The following is a 17,724-nucleotide window of genomic DNA, read 5'->3' on the forward strand; positions in this document are numbered from 1 at the left end:
GACCAGAAAGGACAAAGGCACAAGGGAGAACAACTGCCAGGAACTAAATGTGATCAGTTTATCCGGTAAAGAAATGATGGCGGTGGAATGCTCCTTTTTGATGAAAGGATTGAATTTCTGTCCAATAATACATTCAGATGCGGCTCAAACCAGAATTGATTTGTAAAAATACATTCTAAAAATTAAGCTGGCCAAAGTATTTGCAGAGTCAGAAAATCAACAAAGAGACCAACCTAGCAGATCACAACCAGTGTATGACCTCACGGTTATAGACAAGGAGGCTTTTATGACTCTGGTTAACTTGAGTGAAGAAAGGATGGTGGACAATGATTTGAGAGAGGAGGATATGATCACTTACCAAGGAGCCAGCTTAACAGGGAAAAAAAACAAATCAGTATACTATCCCATACTACCACCAGGTAGCAAAGTTGATCAGTATGCAGAATTGGCAGCGGATGATCTGCAACGAAGGAAATGACAGGACAATTTATCAATAGAGGAGAGAAAAGTGTTAAAAAATCTACAGCTAGATACAACGGTAGAGTTCAAACCGGCTGACAAAAGGGGTAACACAGTTATCCTCAACAAAAGAGACTATGAGAGCGAAGCAGCTCGGCAATTATCTGAAGAAACCTTTTATTTGAAAATGGAGTCAAATCCCCTGGAGGGTATGCAGGAAATAATATAACAGCGGCTTACACAATGTTAAGAGTTGGTGCTAATAGACTCTGATGAAGTCAAATATATGACGGTGAAACATCCAAGAACTCTGACATTGTACTTCCTACCGAAAATGCATAAAAGTGCATTAAACGCCCCCCAGCAGACCGATTGTTTCAGCTAAGGGCTTTCTGATGGAACCATTGTCAAATTATATTGATTTATTTCTGGCCCCATTGGATAGAGCTCTGACCTCATATCTACGTGATACAGGGGATTTTCTTCAACATTTGGAGGGAATTCCTTGGCAAAGCTCATACAAGTTGATAACCATGGACATAGTTGCTCTCTATACAAGCATTGAGCACATAATTGGAATGCAGGCATGTGAATATTTTCTACAACAATGCAACGTCCAATACCAACAACATGATACAGTGTTAATAGAAATGATCCAAATGCGCCTTCAGAACAACTTTTTTTTGTTCAATAACCTACTGTACCAGGAAGTAAAGGACACTGCCATGGGCTTTTCATTTTCTCCAAATTTAGCATTGCAAATCTTACCATGGCTTGGTTCGAACAGAGAATAGCATGGTCTACTGACAAAGATAAGTATGTACAACAAGTGATTTCCTGGCAGAGATTTATAGATGATCTCTTTGTGATTTGGTATAGTACTGAAGGAGAATTTAAAGAATATTTTCAGATACTAAACAACAGATACAGAAGTTTACATCAGTGAGAATCATGTCCAGAGCACCCTTCGTAGAAAAAATACTGCCACAAACTCAGTATTTCATGCAGAGTTTTCATCCAAGATGTACCAAACAGATCATCCTGTAGGGTGAGTTCATTAGAATTTAAATAATTTGTTCAGAGCCCAATGAATTAACAAATAACTTGCAGGAGTCACCAAGGAGATTTGAAACATGCAAATATCCCCCTCAATGTATAAAGAAGACACTGGCAAAAATACCCAGCACTGACAGGTCATCTTTGGTTTATAAACAAAGGGAAATTGCACAAGGAGATTCAAAAATCCAATTTATTACGACGTTCTCGAAGGGAATCTACTGTGTTGCGGAAAATAATGTCTAAACATTGGACAGTATTAAAAATTTATCCCATAGTTGGACATTTGATGGGCGACCAGCCTCAAATTACTTTTAGAAGAGCATCCAGTCTGAGGCATAAATTGGTGAAGAGTCATTATAGCAGCCAGAAGCAGACATGGCTGCAGAAACCAGGCTTTTGGAAGTACACAAGCTGTAAAGCGTCAAAAATTGGCATAAATAAAATGGACTATGAAACTGCCAATGGCCAGTGCAGGAAAATTAAACAACACATCACATGCAGAAGTAGGTTCATGATCTGCATAATAGAATGTTGTGCAGTCTGAAATATGTTGTAAGCACAGTGTGTGAAACCAAAAAACAGATATTGGAACACATAAGCGTGACGGTTAGCTGCGATAGGAGCTATGCTGTAGCCAAACATATGGAGGGGGCACATAAGAGCAACTGGCAGCAAATGAAATATGCCATTGACCATGTGCGTAAATCAAAGCGTGGAGGAGACGGGGAGAAAATATTGAGTCAAAACTAATCCAGATATATTTTGGAGATGCACTCCCTAGCCCCTCAGGGTTTGAATCTGGACGAAGAACTGCACGTACATTTATGAGAGGGAGCACTTCTTTGAGTGCTGAATAGACGTGTTGTGTAATGATGTGGAACAACAAAATGGGGGTGGCCATTGTTTCTAATTGAGGACGTAATCAAGAGGGAGTGTTTGGGGTCTTCACATGTTTGAGTATAATTGTTTACAAACATTTTTTTAAATGTCATGTATAGGTGGGCCTGTCTGGTGGTAGGTTGTCAAACCTTGTTTTAAGTTGGAGTATTGTAGGGGAGCTATTTTAATTTATTTGGCTAGATAGAGCGTTTTGCCTTGCATTTCAGGCATAGATGTATTGTTAATGAGGGGAGTTAGTACACACAGTGGGATGGAAGAGCTGATTAGGACACTAGAGCCCAGAACTATTGGAGGAGTGTGATGGATACCTGATTACTTGGGGTTTTGAATTAGGTATAAAGGTGGATTTAGACTGAATGCATGTTGGAGGTCCTGGAACAATGATTTTTAGCATTCACTGGATGAACTTTTCTGTGGTGAGGGCCATGAGAAAGCGATTAAGGTTGCCTGTTTGCTTGGGACCATAAAAAGGCACTGGGGCCCGCAATTGGTTGATTGGTGCGTGAGTGTGAAGTTGAGTTGGTGTGTATTATTTTGCATACAAAGAGGCAGGATAAGAGTGATTCAGTCAGAATATGGTACGCAAAGGGGAGAAACAATAGAAAGAATTTTCAAATGTGTGCCTTAATAGGAGTGATCAGTAAAAAAGGAATATAAAGGTCACAGGCTCACCCATTGAATGTGGTCATCTAGGGATTTTCAGGTCATACCTCGTGTTACGGACACTACCTGAACCATAATGCTATGGTTGCACATGGCTGGAGTATGAATGGAAGATGAGGCTCATGGTGGAGAGAAACTGGTTCGAACCGTACCATTTTTTAAAGCAGGGGAATTTGAGCATTTGAATATTGAAAAGCATGGAATCATTGGAATCTATGAGAATGCATGCAAAGGACAGTCTACAGGCACATGCAAAGTAAAAAAAAAAAAAAAGAAAAGTAAAAAAAAGTGAGTGAATATGAAGTGGATCACTGCACACTACGAGTACCAGAATGCATCAGCAAGTGCTTACATCGAATCAGTGTTAACATGTGGGAGAAATAGTAAAATATATGGTAACATGCTATGCCATGAATAATTATGTGACGGACAGAGTGAATAACTTGAGAAACAGAAAGGAACGCATTGGAATGCATAAATATATCTTTTTAAAATATGTTAATGTGGAATATAAACATAAAGGTAGGACTTTTCAAATGTTAGCCCGTGATCAAGGTCTTGCAGACCGAAACGCGTTAGACTTTGTTGCTGATTTTCATTGGAAATTAACAGGATTGCACAGCCTGCTTTGAGTGCAATCTTTTCCTCCCCGGGAATGGGGTATCGTATATTTTGAAAGTTTAACAGCTTGCCTGGCCGTGGACCGGCACCACCACGCAAAATGGACATGGAAGAGCGCCGGATACATGCCCAAAAGGAGGGAAGGTGTGTTTGTGTGTGTGTATGTATATATATATATATATATATATATATATATATATATATGTTCAATGGCATGGGTAGCTGCAAATACACATGCTGTGCACTGTTCCTGCCATCTAGTGTTGGGCTCAGAGTGTTACAGGTTGTTTTTCTTCGAAGAAGTCTTTTCGAGTCACGGACCGAGTGTCTCCTCCCTTTCGGCTCCATTGTGCATGGGCATCTACTCCATCTTAGATTGTTTTCTTTCCGCCATCGTGTTCGGACGTGTTCCTCTTCACTCCGTAATTCGAATCGGGAAAACTTAGAAAAACATCGAAATCCGTCTGTATTGTTTGCGTTCGGGACCGGTTTAGTATAGATACATTGGCACCGATGACATAACCGCTTCGGCGGCGCTTCCGCACTTAACCGAGGCCTGGTCGGCCTGACCACACCCGTCTTCGAAGACTCATGGACCAGACCCCCTTCCATTTCTGTCTGACGTGTCACGCCAAGTAAACTTATACAGACCAGCATTGGGTCTGTAATCTGTGTTTGTCGCCAGAACACAGAGAGGATACTTGTGAGGCCTGCAAAGCTTTTCGATCCAAGAAGACCTTAAGAGATCGACGCGCAAGACGTTTGCAGATGGCATCAAAGTCAACACAACACCTCGACGTCGAGGAGGAAGAAATGGGAATTTCGATCCAAGGTTCGGAATCGGATGACTCCAATGGGGGCCAGCCACTGTCGGCGGTACAAAAAGTGAGTACACCTGCCCTGACCCAGCCACAAAGTCAACTAAAGAAACAGAAGGCCCCGGAAGGCCATGGCTCGACCCACAAGAAAAGCAGTGACCAAATACCATCTTCGGCACTGAAAAAGGCCAAGATAGTGTCGAAGTCTTCCGACTCGGGTCGAGAAACCGGCACCGAAAAGAGCAGACATCGATTGGTCGAATCGAGCAAGCCTCGAAAGAGCCTCTCGGAGCCGAGACTGACAGTATCCATGGGGGTTTCGGTACCGAAAAAACCGGCTTCGGAGCCGAAAAAGACTTCCTATACGGAAGAACATGGGCTCTCTCAACAACTCAAGTAGAGGCACAGGTTTGAGCAGGAACTGGATTTGGAAGAGCTTGATCAGGCTCAACCAAGACTACAAATCCAAAAGGACACAGGGAAAATTCAAACCATCCCTCCGCTCAAGTTTAAAAGAAAACTGGCTTTTCATGAGACTGAGCCTGAGCAACCAAAAGCCAAAGTGGTTAGAGAAAGGTCACCACTCCCACATTTCTCACCACAAACGTCCCCACCTCACTCGCCACAACAGACAAGGTCACCGGTGGGCACACCAATGGTACAGTCACCCACACATACTGGGATGACACACGACAATACAGATCCCTGGGATCTATACGACCCACCAGTTTCGGACAACAGTCCTGAGTGTTATCCGTCAAAGCCTTCACCTCCAGAGGATAGCACATCTTACACACAAGTATTGGCCAGAGCAGCGACATTTCATAATGTCACTATGTACTCAGAACCAGTGGAGGATGACTTTCTTTTTAACACACTGGCATCCACACATGCTTCGTATCAAAGCCTGCCAATGTTACCGGGCATGCTTAAGCATGCACAACAGGTCTTTCAGGAACCAGTGAAAGGAAGGGCCATTACACCAAGGGTAGAGAAAAAATATAAACCTCCCCCGTCAGACCCTGTGTTTATTACACAACAGCTCCCTACGGACTCAGTTGTAGTGGGGGCTGCAAGAAAGCGGGCAAATTCTCAATCGTCAGGGGATGCGCCACTCCCTGATAAAAAAAGCCGTAAGTTCGATGCGGCGGGAAAAAGAGTGGCATCGCAAGCGGGCAACCAGTGGTGTATATCGCCAATTCACAAGCCCTCCTCACCCGTTACAACAGAGCACATTGGGACGAGATGCAGGATATTATCCAACATTTACCAAAGGAACATCAGAACCGTGCTCAACAGGTGGTGGAGGAGGGAAAGGCCATCACCAACAACCAGATCCGCTCTGCACTGGACTCTGCTGATACAGCAGCACAGACTGTCAATACAGAAGTTACCATCAGGAGGCATGCATGGCTACGAAGTTCTGGTTTTAAGCCAGAAATACAGTAGGCGGTATTAAATATGCCGTTCAACCAACACCAACTATTTGGGCCGGAGGTGGACACCGCAATAGAGAAAATGAAGAAGGACACAGACACGGCCAAAGCCATGTGCACGCTCTATTCTTCCCAGTATAGGGGTACATTTAGGGAGCCACAGTTTAGGGGAGGGTTTAGACACCAACCCTCAGAGCCATCCACCTCCCAAACAAAACCCACTTACCAGTCTCAGTACCAGAGAGGGGGGTTTTGTGGTTCCTACAGGGGACAGTACCCAAGAGCAAGGGGAAAATTTCAGCCTGCCAAGCAGACCCCTAGTAGCAAACAGTGACTTCAATGTCACACTCCCCCAACACACATCGCCAGTGGGGGGGGAGATTAACAAAATACCACAACAATTGGTCAGACATTACCACGGACATATGGGTTCTATCAATTATCCAACATGGTTACTGCATAGAGTTCACCCAAATCCCTCCAGATGTTTCCCCAAGGACGCACAAACTGTCGACACAACATCTAGACCTACTACAAATAGAGGTGCAAGTACTACTAGCAAAACAAGCCAAAGAACTGGTACCCCATCATCAAAAAGGAACGGGAGTTTACTCCCTATATTTCCTTATTCCCAAAAAAGACAAAACATTAAGGCCAATTCTAGATCTCAGAACGTTAAATCTCTTCATCAGATCAGATCATTTCCACATGGTCACACTACAGGATGTAGTTCCCTTACTAAAACAGGGAGAATACATGGCAACACTGGATCTAAAGGATGCATATTTTCACATACCCATTCATCCATCTCACAGGAAGTACCTCAGATTTGTAATACAGGGCAATTATTACCAATTCAAAGTATTGCCCTTCAGGATAACAACATCACCCAGAGTATTCACAAAATGCCTAGCTGTAGTAGCAGCTCATGTAAGGAAACATCACATGCACGTATTCCCGTATCTAGACGATTGGCTAATAAAGGCCAACACTCAAAACCGGTGTCAAAGTCACACGCAGTATGTAATAGATACTCTACACAAACTAGGGTTTTCTATAAATTACCAGAAATCTCACTTGCAACCATCCCAAATACAACAATACTTGGGAGCCACACTCAACATGCAAAAAGCAATTGCCACTCCAAGTCCACAAAGAGTTCAATCGTTTCAAAATATAAGGTCAAGCATGCAACCAAACCAACAATACACGGTCAGGTTTGTAATGAAACTACTAGGCATGATGTCCTCATGCATCGCTATTGTCCCAAATGCACGGCTACACATGCGGCCCTTACAACAGTGCCTAGCAAAACAATGGACGCAGGCACAGGGTCAACTTCAAGATCTAGTGTTGATAGACAGCCAAACACACTCTTCGCTTCAATGGTGGAACCCTGTAAACTTAAACAAAGGGCGGCCATTTCAAGACCCAGTGCCTCACGCCATTATCACAACAGACGCTTCCATGATTGGGTGGGGAGCACACCTCAACAATCACAGTATACAAGGTCAATGGGACAGTCAACAAAAACAACTTCACATAAATCTCTTAGAACTACTAGCAGTCTTTCTAGCACTAAAAGCCTTTCAACCCCATCTAGTCCACAAACACATTCTTGTCATAACAGACAATTTGACCACAATGTACTATTTAAACAAACAAGGGGGGACACACTCATCACAACTGTGTCTCCTAGCACAAAAAATTTGGCACTGGGCAATTCACAACAGCATTCGCCTGATAGCACAATATATACCAGGCATTCACAATCAGTTAGCTGACAATCTCAGTTGAGATAACCAGCAAACACACGAGTGGGAAATACATCCCCAGATTCTACAAGATTACCTCTACCGCTCGGGGACACCAGACATAGAGCTGTTTGCAACAAAACAAAACGCAAAATGCCAAAACTTTGCATCCAGGTACCCACACCCTCAGTCCAAGGGCAATGCTCTATGGATCAGTTGGTCAGGGATATTTGCTTACGCTTTTCCCCTCTCCCGCTCATTCCTTTCCTAGTCAACAAACTGAGTTAAAACAAACTCAAACTAATACTCATAGCGCCAACGTGGGCTTGCCAACCGTGGTACACCACACTGTTGGACTTCTCAGTAGTACCTCACATCAAACTCCCAAACAGACCAGATCTGTTAACATAACACAAACAACAGATCAGACACCCCAACCCAGCATCGCTCAACCTAGCAATCTGGCTCCTGAAGTCTAGGAATTTGGCTATCTAAACCTTTCAAATGAGTGTATGGAAGTCATTAAACAGGCAAAGAAACCGACAACAAGGCATTGTTATGCTAATAAATTGAAAAGGTTTGTTTTCTACTGCCAAGCAAATCAAATCACGCCGTTAGAGGCCTCCATACAAAATATTGTGAGTTACTTACTACACTTACAAAAAGCTAATTTCGCTTTTCTTCCATCAAAATTCATCTCACTGCAATCTCTGCTTACCTGCAGATTAAACATACAAAGTCACTTTTTAAGAATCCCAGTTATTAAAGCCTTTATGAAGGACTAAAAAGGATCATACCTCCAAGAACCCCACCAGTACCCTCGTGGAATCTTAATATTGTACTTACACGACTCATGGGTCCACCGTTTGTACCCATGCATTCTTGTCAAATCCAATTCTTAACTTGGAAGGTAGCTTTTCTAATAGCCATCACTTCACTACGAAGAGTTAGCGAAATACAGGCGTTTACTATCGAAGAACCCTTCATACAAATACACAAACACAAAGTGGTTCTCCGTACAAATCCAAATTTTTTACTAAAAGTCATATCACTGTTTCATCTAAACCAAACAGTTGAGTTCCCAGTCTTCTTCCCACAACCAGACTCAGTAGCAGAAAGAGCACTGCATACATTAGACATAAAGAGAGCGCTAATGTATTACATAGACAGAACAAAAGCATTTCATAAAACTAAACAATTGTTCGTTGTTTTCCAAATACCCAATGCTAGTAACCCTATAACCAAACAGGGCATAGCCAGATGGATAGTCAAATGTATTCAGACCTGTTACCTCACAGCTAAAAGAGAATTACCCATTACACCAAAGGCACACTCCACTAGAAAGAAAGGAGCAACAATGGCCTTTCTAGGTAATATACCAAATGACAGAGATTTGTAAAGCAGCCACTTGGTCTACACCTCATACCTTTACTAAACATTACTGTGTAGATGTGTTAGCAACACAACAAGCCACAGTAGGACAGGCTGTATTAAGAACATTAACTTCAACTCCTACAGGCTGACCACCGCTTTCAGGAGGATTACTGCTTTGTAGTCTATGCACAGCATGTGTATCTGCAGCTACACATGCCATCGAACGGAAAAAGTCACTTACTCAGTGTACATCTGTTCGTGGCATGTTGCGCTACAGATTCACATGCGCCCTCCCACCTCCCCGGGAGCCTGTAGCCGTTTTAGTTGCATTTAAATTGTATAAATGTAAATAAATATTCCTTTACCACAAACTATGTACATACATATCTACTCCATTGCATGGGCATCTTTAGTATCCTCATTCTACCACGCCTACCTCACCCTATGCGGCGAAAACAATCTAAGATGGAGTTGACGCTCATGCGCAGTGGAGCCAAAAGGGAGGAGTCACTCGGTCCTGTGACTCGAAAAGACTTCTTTGAAGAAAAACAACTTGTAACACTCCGAGCCCAACACTAGATGGCAGGAACAGTGCACAGCATGTGAATCTGCAGCGGAACATGCCACGAACAGATGTACTCTGGGTAAGTGACATTTTCCATACATATATATATTGTATAGATATATATGTAAAATTGTGATTACTTTTTCTACCTATTGTTTGTCATTATTTGTCATTATTTAGTTGACTACATGCTAATATTGTCAGGCTAGTTTAATCTTAAATCACAATGCTATATAGTTCCTGTGTCTATAACACATTATCAACTGCCACGGTTAGTTGATTTGTGGAAATATGGAAACAACGTTTTTTTGTTTTTACATATTTTATGTTTATTATTCCATATCATCTGCATATTTTTCTATTTCATGCCAGTAACCTTCTCCCTTCTAATTTCTAGTACATATATTCTGGTGATTCGTAGAAAGATATAACAGTAAGGAACTTGGCAGCAATAATTAAACACTGGTAATTTAAAAAGAAATCCAATTAAAAAAGAAATCCACTCCACTATCAGATAAAATATCACAATTTAAACAAGCTCTGTGCAAACCCAATAGGTCTGACTTATTTTTAGAAGAGGTCTTTGGAGCACCCACCTGTCCTACAAAGGACATTTTATAATGAAGTAACATCTTGGGAATAGGGCCCCTTTGCTGAGCGGAATGCCTTAGTGGCGTTAAGCTGTACCCACACTGAAGAGTGTTAAAATTAGTCAGTAGATGATGTTTGTGCCAGTGGTGAACTTAAAAGGCAAACACAGCTATATATATAATAATTTGTTTAAACTACTGCCCATTGCTAAAACAGTGAATGAAATAATGTGGTAACTGCATGCTATGAGCACAATAATGCATATATACCAGGATTGAGTTCCCGTTGCTTATCTTTTTCTGGCACTAATATCAGTGTAGCCATATTGACATACTGCAAGAGGCTCTTTGTTGCAATTTTTTGTATTTCAGGAAGTTCAAATAAGAAGTGAAATTGCAGAACATAGAGCCGCAGATAAACAGTGAACGGTTGAGCTGGTTGCAGGTGGTAACAATTGTAAAAACAATTAAGCTCAGATTGAAGCAAGCATTAAAAGTAAATCAGCTGAAAGCCTGTCAACTTGACCATCGTGTTTCTTAATAGAAAAAGACTAAAGAAAATGTGGTAAGATCTAAGAATGGCTTAGAGGGGCAGACCCAAAGCCCACTTTATATCTGTACTACTTACTTACTTTGAAAAGTAGATGACATGAGCTCTTAAACAGCCAAGATTTCTGTAGTTATACTTTAAAAGAGTTTCTCCAATAGTTTGAGTGGCTAATATTAATTAAATCCTGTCCCTAGAATCCAAGTCTAATGATAAAAGTTGAATTCCCCTCATTTTGAAGTAGGCAACCAGCCTTATAGCACAGGCTTCAGGCCAATTTGGTTCACACTCAGTTCGTTCTGAGATAGTGAATTACCTCAAAGATGCAGCATACAAAGCCTTGACATTGTCAGAATGAAATCAAGTGGTGTGAAGAAGAAAGAGTCAGAAGACAAATCTTCTGACAGTATGTAGGATATGGAATAGCATCTTGGCCCACATTAGGCGCACTCATTCTTGCCTCTGTTGCTTTGTGAGCGCATCTAAAGAAGACAGTGTTCTTCTTTCCTCTTGTGGAGGAGCGGAAACACACAGTGAGGGAATGAGACAGCATACAGACAGGTGTAAGCTACTACATTACACCTGGCAGTCAGAAGAAATGACGCTCCTGCTGCTACCTTCCCCCATAATTGAGGAACCCTGCTGCTCATTTTGTCTGTTGTATTTGAAGAGTCTACCAAATGTCTGTTCCTTTCTTGATAGGTAAATCATTCGCCTAAGTGCTCCACTGCTTCCCATCTAGGTTCATATATGAATGTGTCAATACAAAGAAAGCATATGTATATTGTAGTTCTGCAGTGCAGCTCAAACCTAGCCAAAAGACAGTGGAGCCTTGGTAATTTCATTGGATACAATAATAAATTGGTGACACATACTGTATAAGATAAGGACTGTGAAATTTCACAATGACATGGATATATATATATATATTTTTTTTTACCAGTGATTCAGTTTGGATTTGTTACCTTGTTTGTGGCATCATTCCCACTGGCACCCCTGCTTGCCCTTGTGAACAATTTGTTGGAAATACGAGTGGATGCCTGGAAACTTGTCACGCAGTTCAGACGAGTAACCCCAGAGAAGGCCCAAGACATAGGAGCATGGCAGCCCATCATGCAAGGAATAGCGATTCTTGCTGTGGTGACAAATGTGAGTACCAGACACGGCGTGCGGAAGGGACGGTGTGGTGCGAGGGAGTAGGGGGGAATAAACATTAAATTAATAAAAAAAAACACTTACCTCGATCACCGCCGCTGACACCATGCCACTCCTCTGCTGCAGGCACAGGCTCCCAGCATGTCCTGCAGCCAATCCTGACGCTGCTCGGAGCAGTGTCAGGATAGGCTGGGAGAGCCCTGCCAGGGCACTCCCAGGCAGATTGGGAGCCTGTGCATGCTCTCTCCAGCCTGGTAACACAGTGCCAGGCCGGAGAGAGCCTACTGTGCATGTGTGTTTGGCCGGTCCAAGACAGCTGCCCAAACATCCATGCACATTGAGGGGGAGTGCTTTGCACTCCCCCTCACTGCTCGTTACCCCCGTGGCCCAGCCCTTTACAAGAAAACGATAATAAACATAGTTCATTATCATTTTCTTGTAAATGTTTTGCAACTTCTGCTGCTGGCGGGGGGCAGGGGGCGATTCTCCTCCACCCTAATGGAGGACCCGCCCCTGGTGAGAACAAGTGCATTTATAAATAGTGACTAATAAGTGTATTGGCCAGGAGAAGGCAGTCAACTAAGATTTTTATGAAACACAAGATATGGGCTACTAAAGCAACACCTCTGTTTTGGAATCGGTGTACTAAACAGGAGTAGAGTATGTGCAGCTTAAATGTAAAAGCCTACAGGTACTTCCTTTGCCAGTGGTGGTGTGTCCATGTTATTCTCTCACTGGTGAAAATTGCCATTCCCTTACGGTGAAAACAGTGCTGCTTTGCAACAGCTGCACTCTCTTTCCCAAGGAGGCACCTCACACAAGAAGCAATAGTCCATGGTTCAGTTCAAAAGATGTAGAGAGGCTGTGCTAGCAACCATCCTCTGGAGCCACTGCTGCTGCCCTAAGCTAAAACATATATCACACTCATAGCCAGTGTGCTAACCTTCCACAAGCTAATATAACCTTCATAGCAAGTGCACCACACTTCTTCAACAAAACAATACCACAGTCTTAGGACCCAGCAGCCTTGCTAAACCAAGGAAGTCTCGCAGTCATATCATGTGCACTGCCCCTCTTTACCAACCTAATATACTCATGAGAGTCCACCATCCCTTTCACCAAAGGAATATGTCACTCGTAGGTCTTCAGAAACTAAAATCATGCTCTGAATAAGCACTATCCCTCTGTACCAAATGGCAAAACAACTTCATTCAAGCATGGAGGCCTTTTTCAAACACTCAGGTGGTCATCCTGAGTCTGGCGGCCGCATAACTGCCATACTCGCAGTGGCGGCCCCACTGCCAACGGACCGCAAGCCGGCAGCCTGGTGGTCCCAGTGGTTTCTCATCCTCCAGGGCAGCGCTGCCTGCAGCGCTGCCCTGGGGATTAGGAGCCCCTATCCGCCAGCCTTTCGAGACACCGCCATGGAAAGGCTGGCAGAATGGAGGACTCAGGGGACCCACCTGCACCGTCAATGGAGCCGGCGTCAATATTAAGGCCCTGTTCACTGCAGGGCCGGCGGGCGGAAACACTGTTTCCGCCCATCAGCCCTGCGGTGAAGTCCTATTAGGGCCGATGGGGTTCAGGCCACACAGGCGGTCTGAGGGTGGAAAGAGTTTGGCGGGTGGCCTCTGCCGCCAAACTCTTAATGACCCCCTCAGTGTTACAAAGCCACGTGCTGTATTTTTGTATGCTCACTCAAAAACCTTTCACAACAAAAATATAGCCTATTAGCATAGTGACTGCCTGTTCTTCCTTCACCAAATCCATCTTCCCACCTAAATAAAGCGTTCTACTATCATCTCATGGTGCAGGATTTACAATCGTAACAGAAGATCTATTGTGATTTGTGGAAAAACTCTGTAGTTGTATGCCATCTTTTTTGCACTGAAGATTTATTAACATGTTTTTTTACAATTTTCTTTAGGCTATGATAATTGCATTTACTTCTGATATGATCCCCAGACTGGTGTATTACTGGTCATTTTCCGTCCCTCCATATGGGAACCATAGCAGCTATACCATGCAGGGGTACATAAACAACACACTTTCAGTCTTCAATGTATCGGACTTCAAGAGCCAAAGCAGACCAGCGACGATTCCTCTCTGGTTGGGCGATGTCACTACTTGCAGGCAAGTTGCTTTAATGGCATCATTTCACGCAGACACTGTGTATCTTTGTGGTCATTTCTGCCTAGGGAAACTATGTGAAATGTGTTTGATTTACTTTAATCAATACGTAATCAATAAGTTTCTAAAAAAGATTTATAAGTACTGCTGCAGCTGTTAATGGTAATATTTTTTTTTATATGGTTCTGCATACTACATTTCTGCCTTTCCATGTGTTGTGTATAGAACCACAACGTCCCTAATACGTGAGATCATAAACGTAACGACAATGCTCTTCTTAAGGTCAACATGTGATTAAGACTTATAATAGGGACCCTATTAACATTTTTGCATTTGAATCAAACGGGCAGTGTTCTTGTTTATATGATACACATTTTGATCACTTTATTCACTAGTGTGTATTGCACTAAAGTGAGCACCAAGCACGTTTTTTGTCACTGGCACCTTCCGAATATCTATGTTCATATATATATATTGTATTACATAGCATTGTGTATTGCCTCAGGTCCCTAGTGCTACTCAGGTTCCCCTTGTTACCATTACCTTTTCAAGTGCTCTCTACACAACAATTATTATTATTACCAAATGTAATGGTAATTAGTTACTGACATCATGAGGATGGGCTGCTGAATTGGTGCTGCAGGGATTAAAACTTGTGTGCCTGCAATTCAAAATCTATACCGCAAAGCAATTTCAATGGCTCAGGCTGCTGATATTCCATAAAAGTGTTATTTACTGGCATCGGCAGCTCCTCCTTTAGGGCAGAGGAGAATCACCCCTATGTCTAAATTGTCCCCGCTCCCGGGATAAATAAAATGGTAATTAAGTTAATGTATTACCATTTTATTTTCCAACCTCCCGTCCTGAACCGAGTTTAAGGCGAGGCATGGACACTGCGCTCAGCGGCAGCATTGAGCTGTGCACAGTTTAAAGTGTGCATGTCTTTTTGGCCGGCAGTCTTGCGACGACCAGCCCAAAATGCAGACTTTAAACTTCTCTAACCTAGCTGCATGAAGGCAGCTAGGTTAGAGAAAGCACAGGCCTCCAGTGCTCTTAAAAGTGCTGAGAGGCCGCTCTCTCCAATCCTGATGCTTCTTTCATACTGGTTACCAGCATGAAAGCAGCGCCAGGATTGCTTAAGGGAATTTGCTTGAGACTGGAGCGAGGATTACGGGGGACATCGTGCAGCAAGCAAGGGAAGTGTTATTTCTTTTTATTTGCACACACCCATCACCTTGCATGCGTGCACTCACCAACACCACATTTGCCCCCCCCCGCATGCATGCCAGCCGCCGCTCTTTACTGGAAATCACTTAGTGATGTATACATACTGACTACTCTAGTTCTGATTCTTTTCAGGTACCGCGATTTCCGTTACCCTCCTGGACACCAGTATGAATATGAGCACAATATGTATTACTGGCACGTGATCGCAGCTAAACTGTCTTTTCTTATTGTTGTTGAGGTAAGGGACCTTTTTCTGTTGTAATAGGTTACCAAATGTCTCAGGAAATAATCTCAAGAGGGTAATTTGTGGCAGGAGGGTAAAACCCACCATGATTGCCATCTTGCATGCACTGTTATAATCATTTTAAACTGTTGTATTTCTTCAGTTAATCAGAGCATGACGCCCTGCCACCACTGATCTGTTCCACTTTTATAAAGCTATAAAAGTAACTTGTTTTTCCTTGCTCTGATAATGCATGTAAAAAGAACGGGGTGTGGTTGGAATTGCCAGTACACATATAGAAATACCAGTTGTTACAGACATTAAAAAATTGTACATGAATCCCCACTCCGTCCCATCCTGTTATGCTTCTATAGGAGAGGGGCATGTAGAAGGGCAGGGTCCTTTAATGAAATCAGAAAAGGGGGTAATACTTTAGCTGTCTGGTGAGAGCCTTGTGTCATCATACAGCATACACCTAAATACATGCATAGTACATATATATAGCTCTAGACAGTCCCTTTTTCAGCCATTGCCCACTGTTGAGCTTTCATCATTGGTTGATAGAGTTGTCCATCAGCTGACATTGCATTTTGCGCATGTAGACTACATTAAAAAGTAATCCTTTTTAAAAACGTTTTTAATTGTACTTTAATGTAGTTGCATTTTTTCAATATATTTTATTTATAGAATGCTTTTGTTTATTTTGCTGCTTTTCCTTTCTCAGACGGGAACTCTTGAAACTGCAATTGCCCGAAAGGATCTATAATGCAGTCCCAGCTGCTTTTCTCTCCTCTCATTTTATGTATTCCTTTCCTTTGGCCAGCAGCAGCTAAGTGTAGCCGGGCAATTCTATTATTTTTACTGTGCTCCTAGTGCGCCAACTTATTTTTTTTTTAAATCTGATGACCATTTTGACATTAACTAAAGTATAGTAGGGTTGAGCCCATATACCATTCTAGAGCTTAGTCTACATACAAAACATATAAAATTCAAATGGCTTTAGCAGGACAGATTCAGCACATAAGTCACCCAGTAGTAACCTTTCTATTGTTACCAGCAACACGAAGATGCAGCCTGTTTGGCTGAGCTGTTACTTCAACGGGATATATTACCCCTTGCCAGAAGATTTAGCAGGCTGGTCGCCAGTCTCTTACAAGCTTGACCATAGGTGCATCCCTTGTTTGCACCATTTAGTGCTCATGAGAGCTTCTGTCACACAAACAAGACCTTGTTAAAATGAGCAAAAACATTAGTTAATGTGCATACCCTTCCTCAGTCCTGAAGAGGCCTAGAGCAAACTGGCCAAAACGTGTCAAACACATTGTAAGGCACCCACCAGACAACACCGTGAAGAGATACAATTAAGGGACTGTTATTTTGTGACTACATATGCACAGAGTTCAGACTTTCTGGGAGAACACAAGTGGTTTGTTTAATTTTGACTGTCCCTTTTAAAAAATGATTCTCAGTATTGTTGCAGAGAAAAGAACAGGATAAGAAATGAGGGAGGACATATTTAATCACAACACTCCAAACTAAGCACTCCAACTATTGCACAATTTGTTTAACAATAAATGCTTAGTGGAGCTCCGTCTGTGTGACAAAGCTCACTATGTTGCCAGATAAGAGTGCTAAGACTCAAAATTAAGAGATGCAACCAGGATCACACGTTTTTAATAAGTAGGGAAGCCGGAGTTGTCAAATATTTGGTATCCGAGAGATAATATGTAAGAATGACCTTCTCTTTGGACAATTGCACTATTAGACAACAGCACTATAGCTCCGCCTACTTAAGGAGAGACTTACCTTGGCCATGCCTTATTCAGCAACACTGGGGTTAGATCTTAAATCTCCTCATTTTCTGATCAACAATTAAAACAAGCTTCGGATTGGTAGTCCTGAACTTTTGATGATCTTTTATACCCTGAGAAAAATCTCAAAGTGTGTTGGGAAGTGCTTAAAGCCAGTCCACTGGAATGATGCAATTACGCAGCTGCAGGGTTTTCTACATAAGTATAGATTTTACGTATTTGCCACACATTCCATCATCTGCTGCAAAATCTGCAGATTTCAACACAAAAAATGGTTTATGGCTCGAACGCATCAAATGTTATTAAACAAGCATTCATAATGCCCATAGGTCCGGCTCATGAATGCACTGTCAAGCAAGACCTAACAATCCATATACTTTAATGACTGCCCT

General features: G+C 42.5%; 1 protein-coding gene across 2 annotated transcripts in view; it reads left to right on the forward strand.

The window, feature by feature from the left end:
* The window catches only part of ANO6 (anoctamin 6), a 308,488-nt gene that overhangs the window by 279,248 nt on the left and 11,516 nt on the right, over positions 1-17,724 (forward strand). For both annotated transcript variants that reach the window (XM_069229080.1, XM_069229079.1), the window contains exons 17-19: positions 11,730-11,935; positions 13,869-14,074; positions 15,431-15,536. In XM_069229080.1, coding sequence (XP_069085181.1) covers positions 11,730-11,935; positions 13,869-14,074; positions 15,431-15,536 — 518 coding nt within the window. The remainder of the gene's footprint in view (positions 1-11,729; positions 11,936-13,868; positions 14,075-15,430; positions 15,537-17,724) is intronic.

This window comes from Pleurodeles waltl, chromosome 4_1 (genome assembly GCF_031143425.1).
Source record: "Pleurodeles waltl isolate 20211129_DDA chromosome 4_1, aPleWal1.hap1.20221129, whole genome shotgun sequence".
Lineage (NCBI taxonomy): Eukaryota > Metazoa > Chordata > Amphibia > Caudata > Salamandridae > Pleurodeles > Pleurodeles waltl.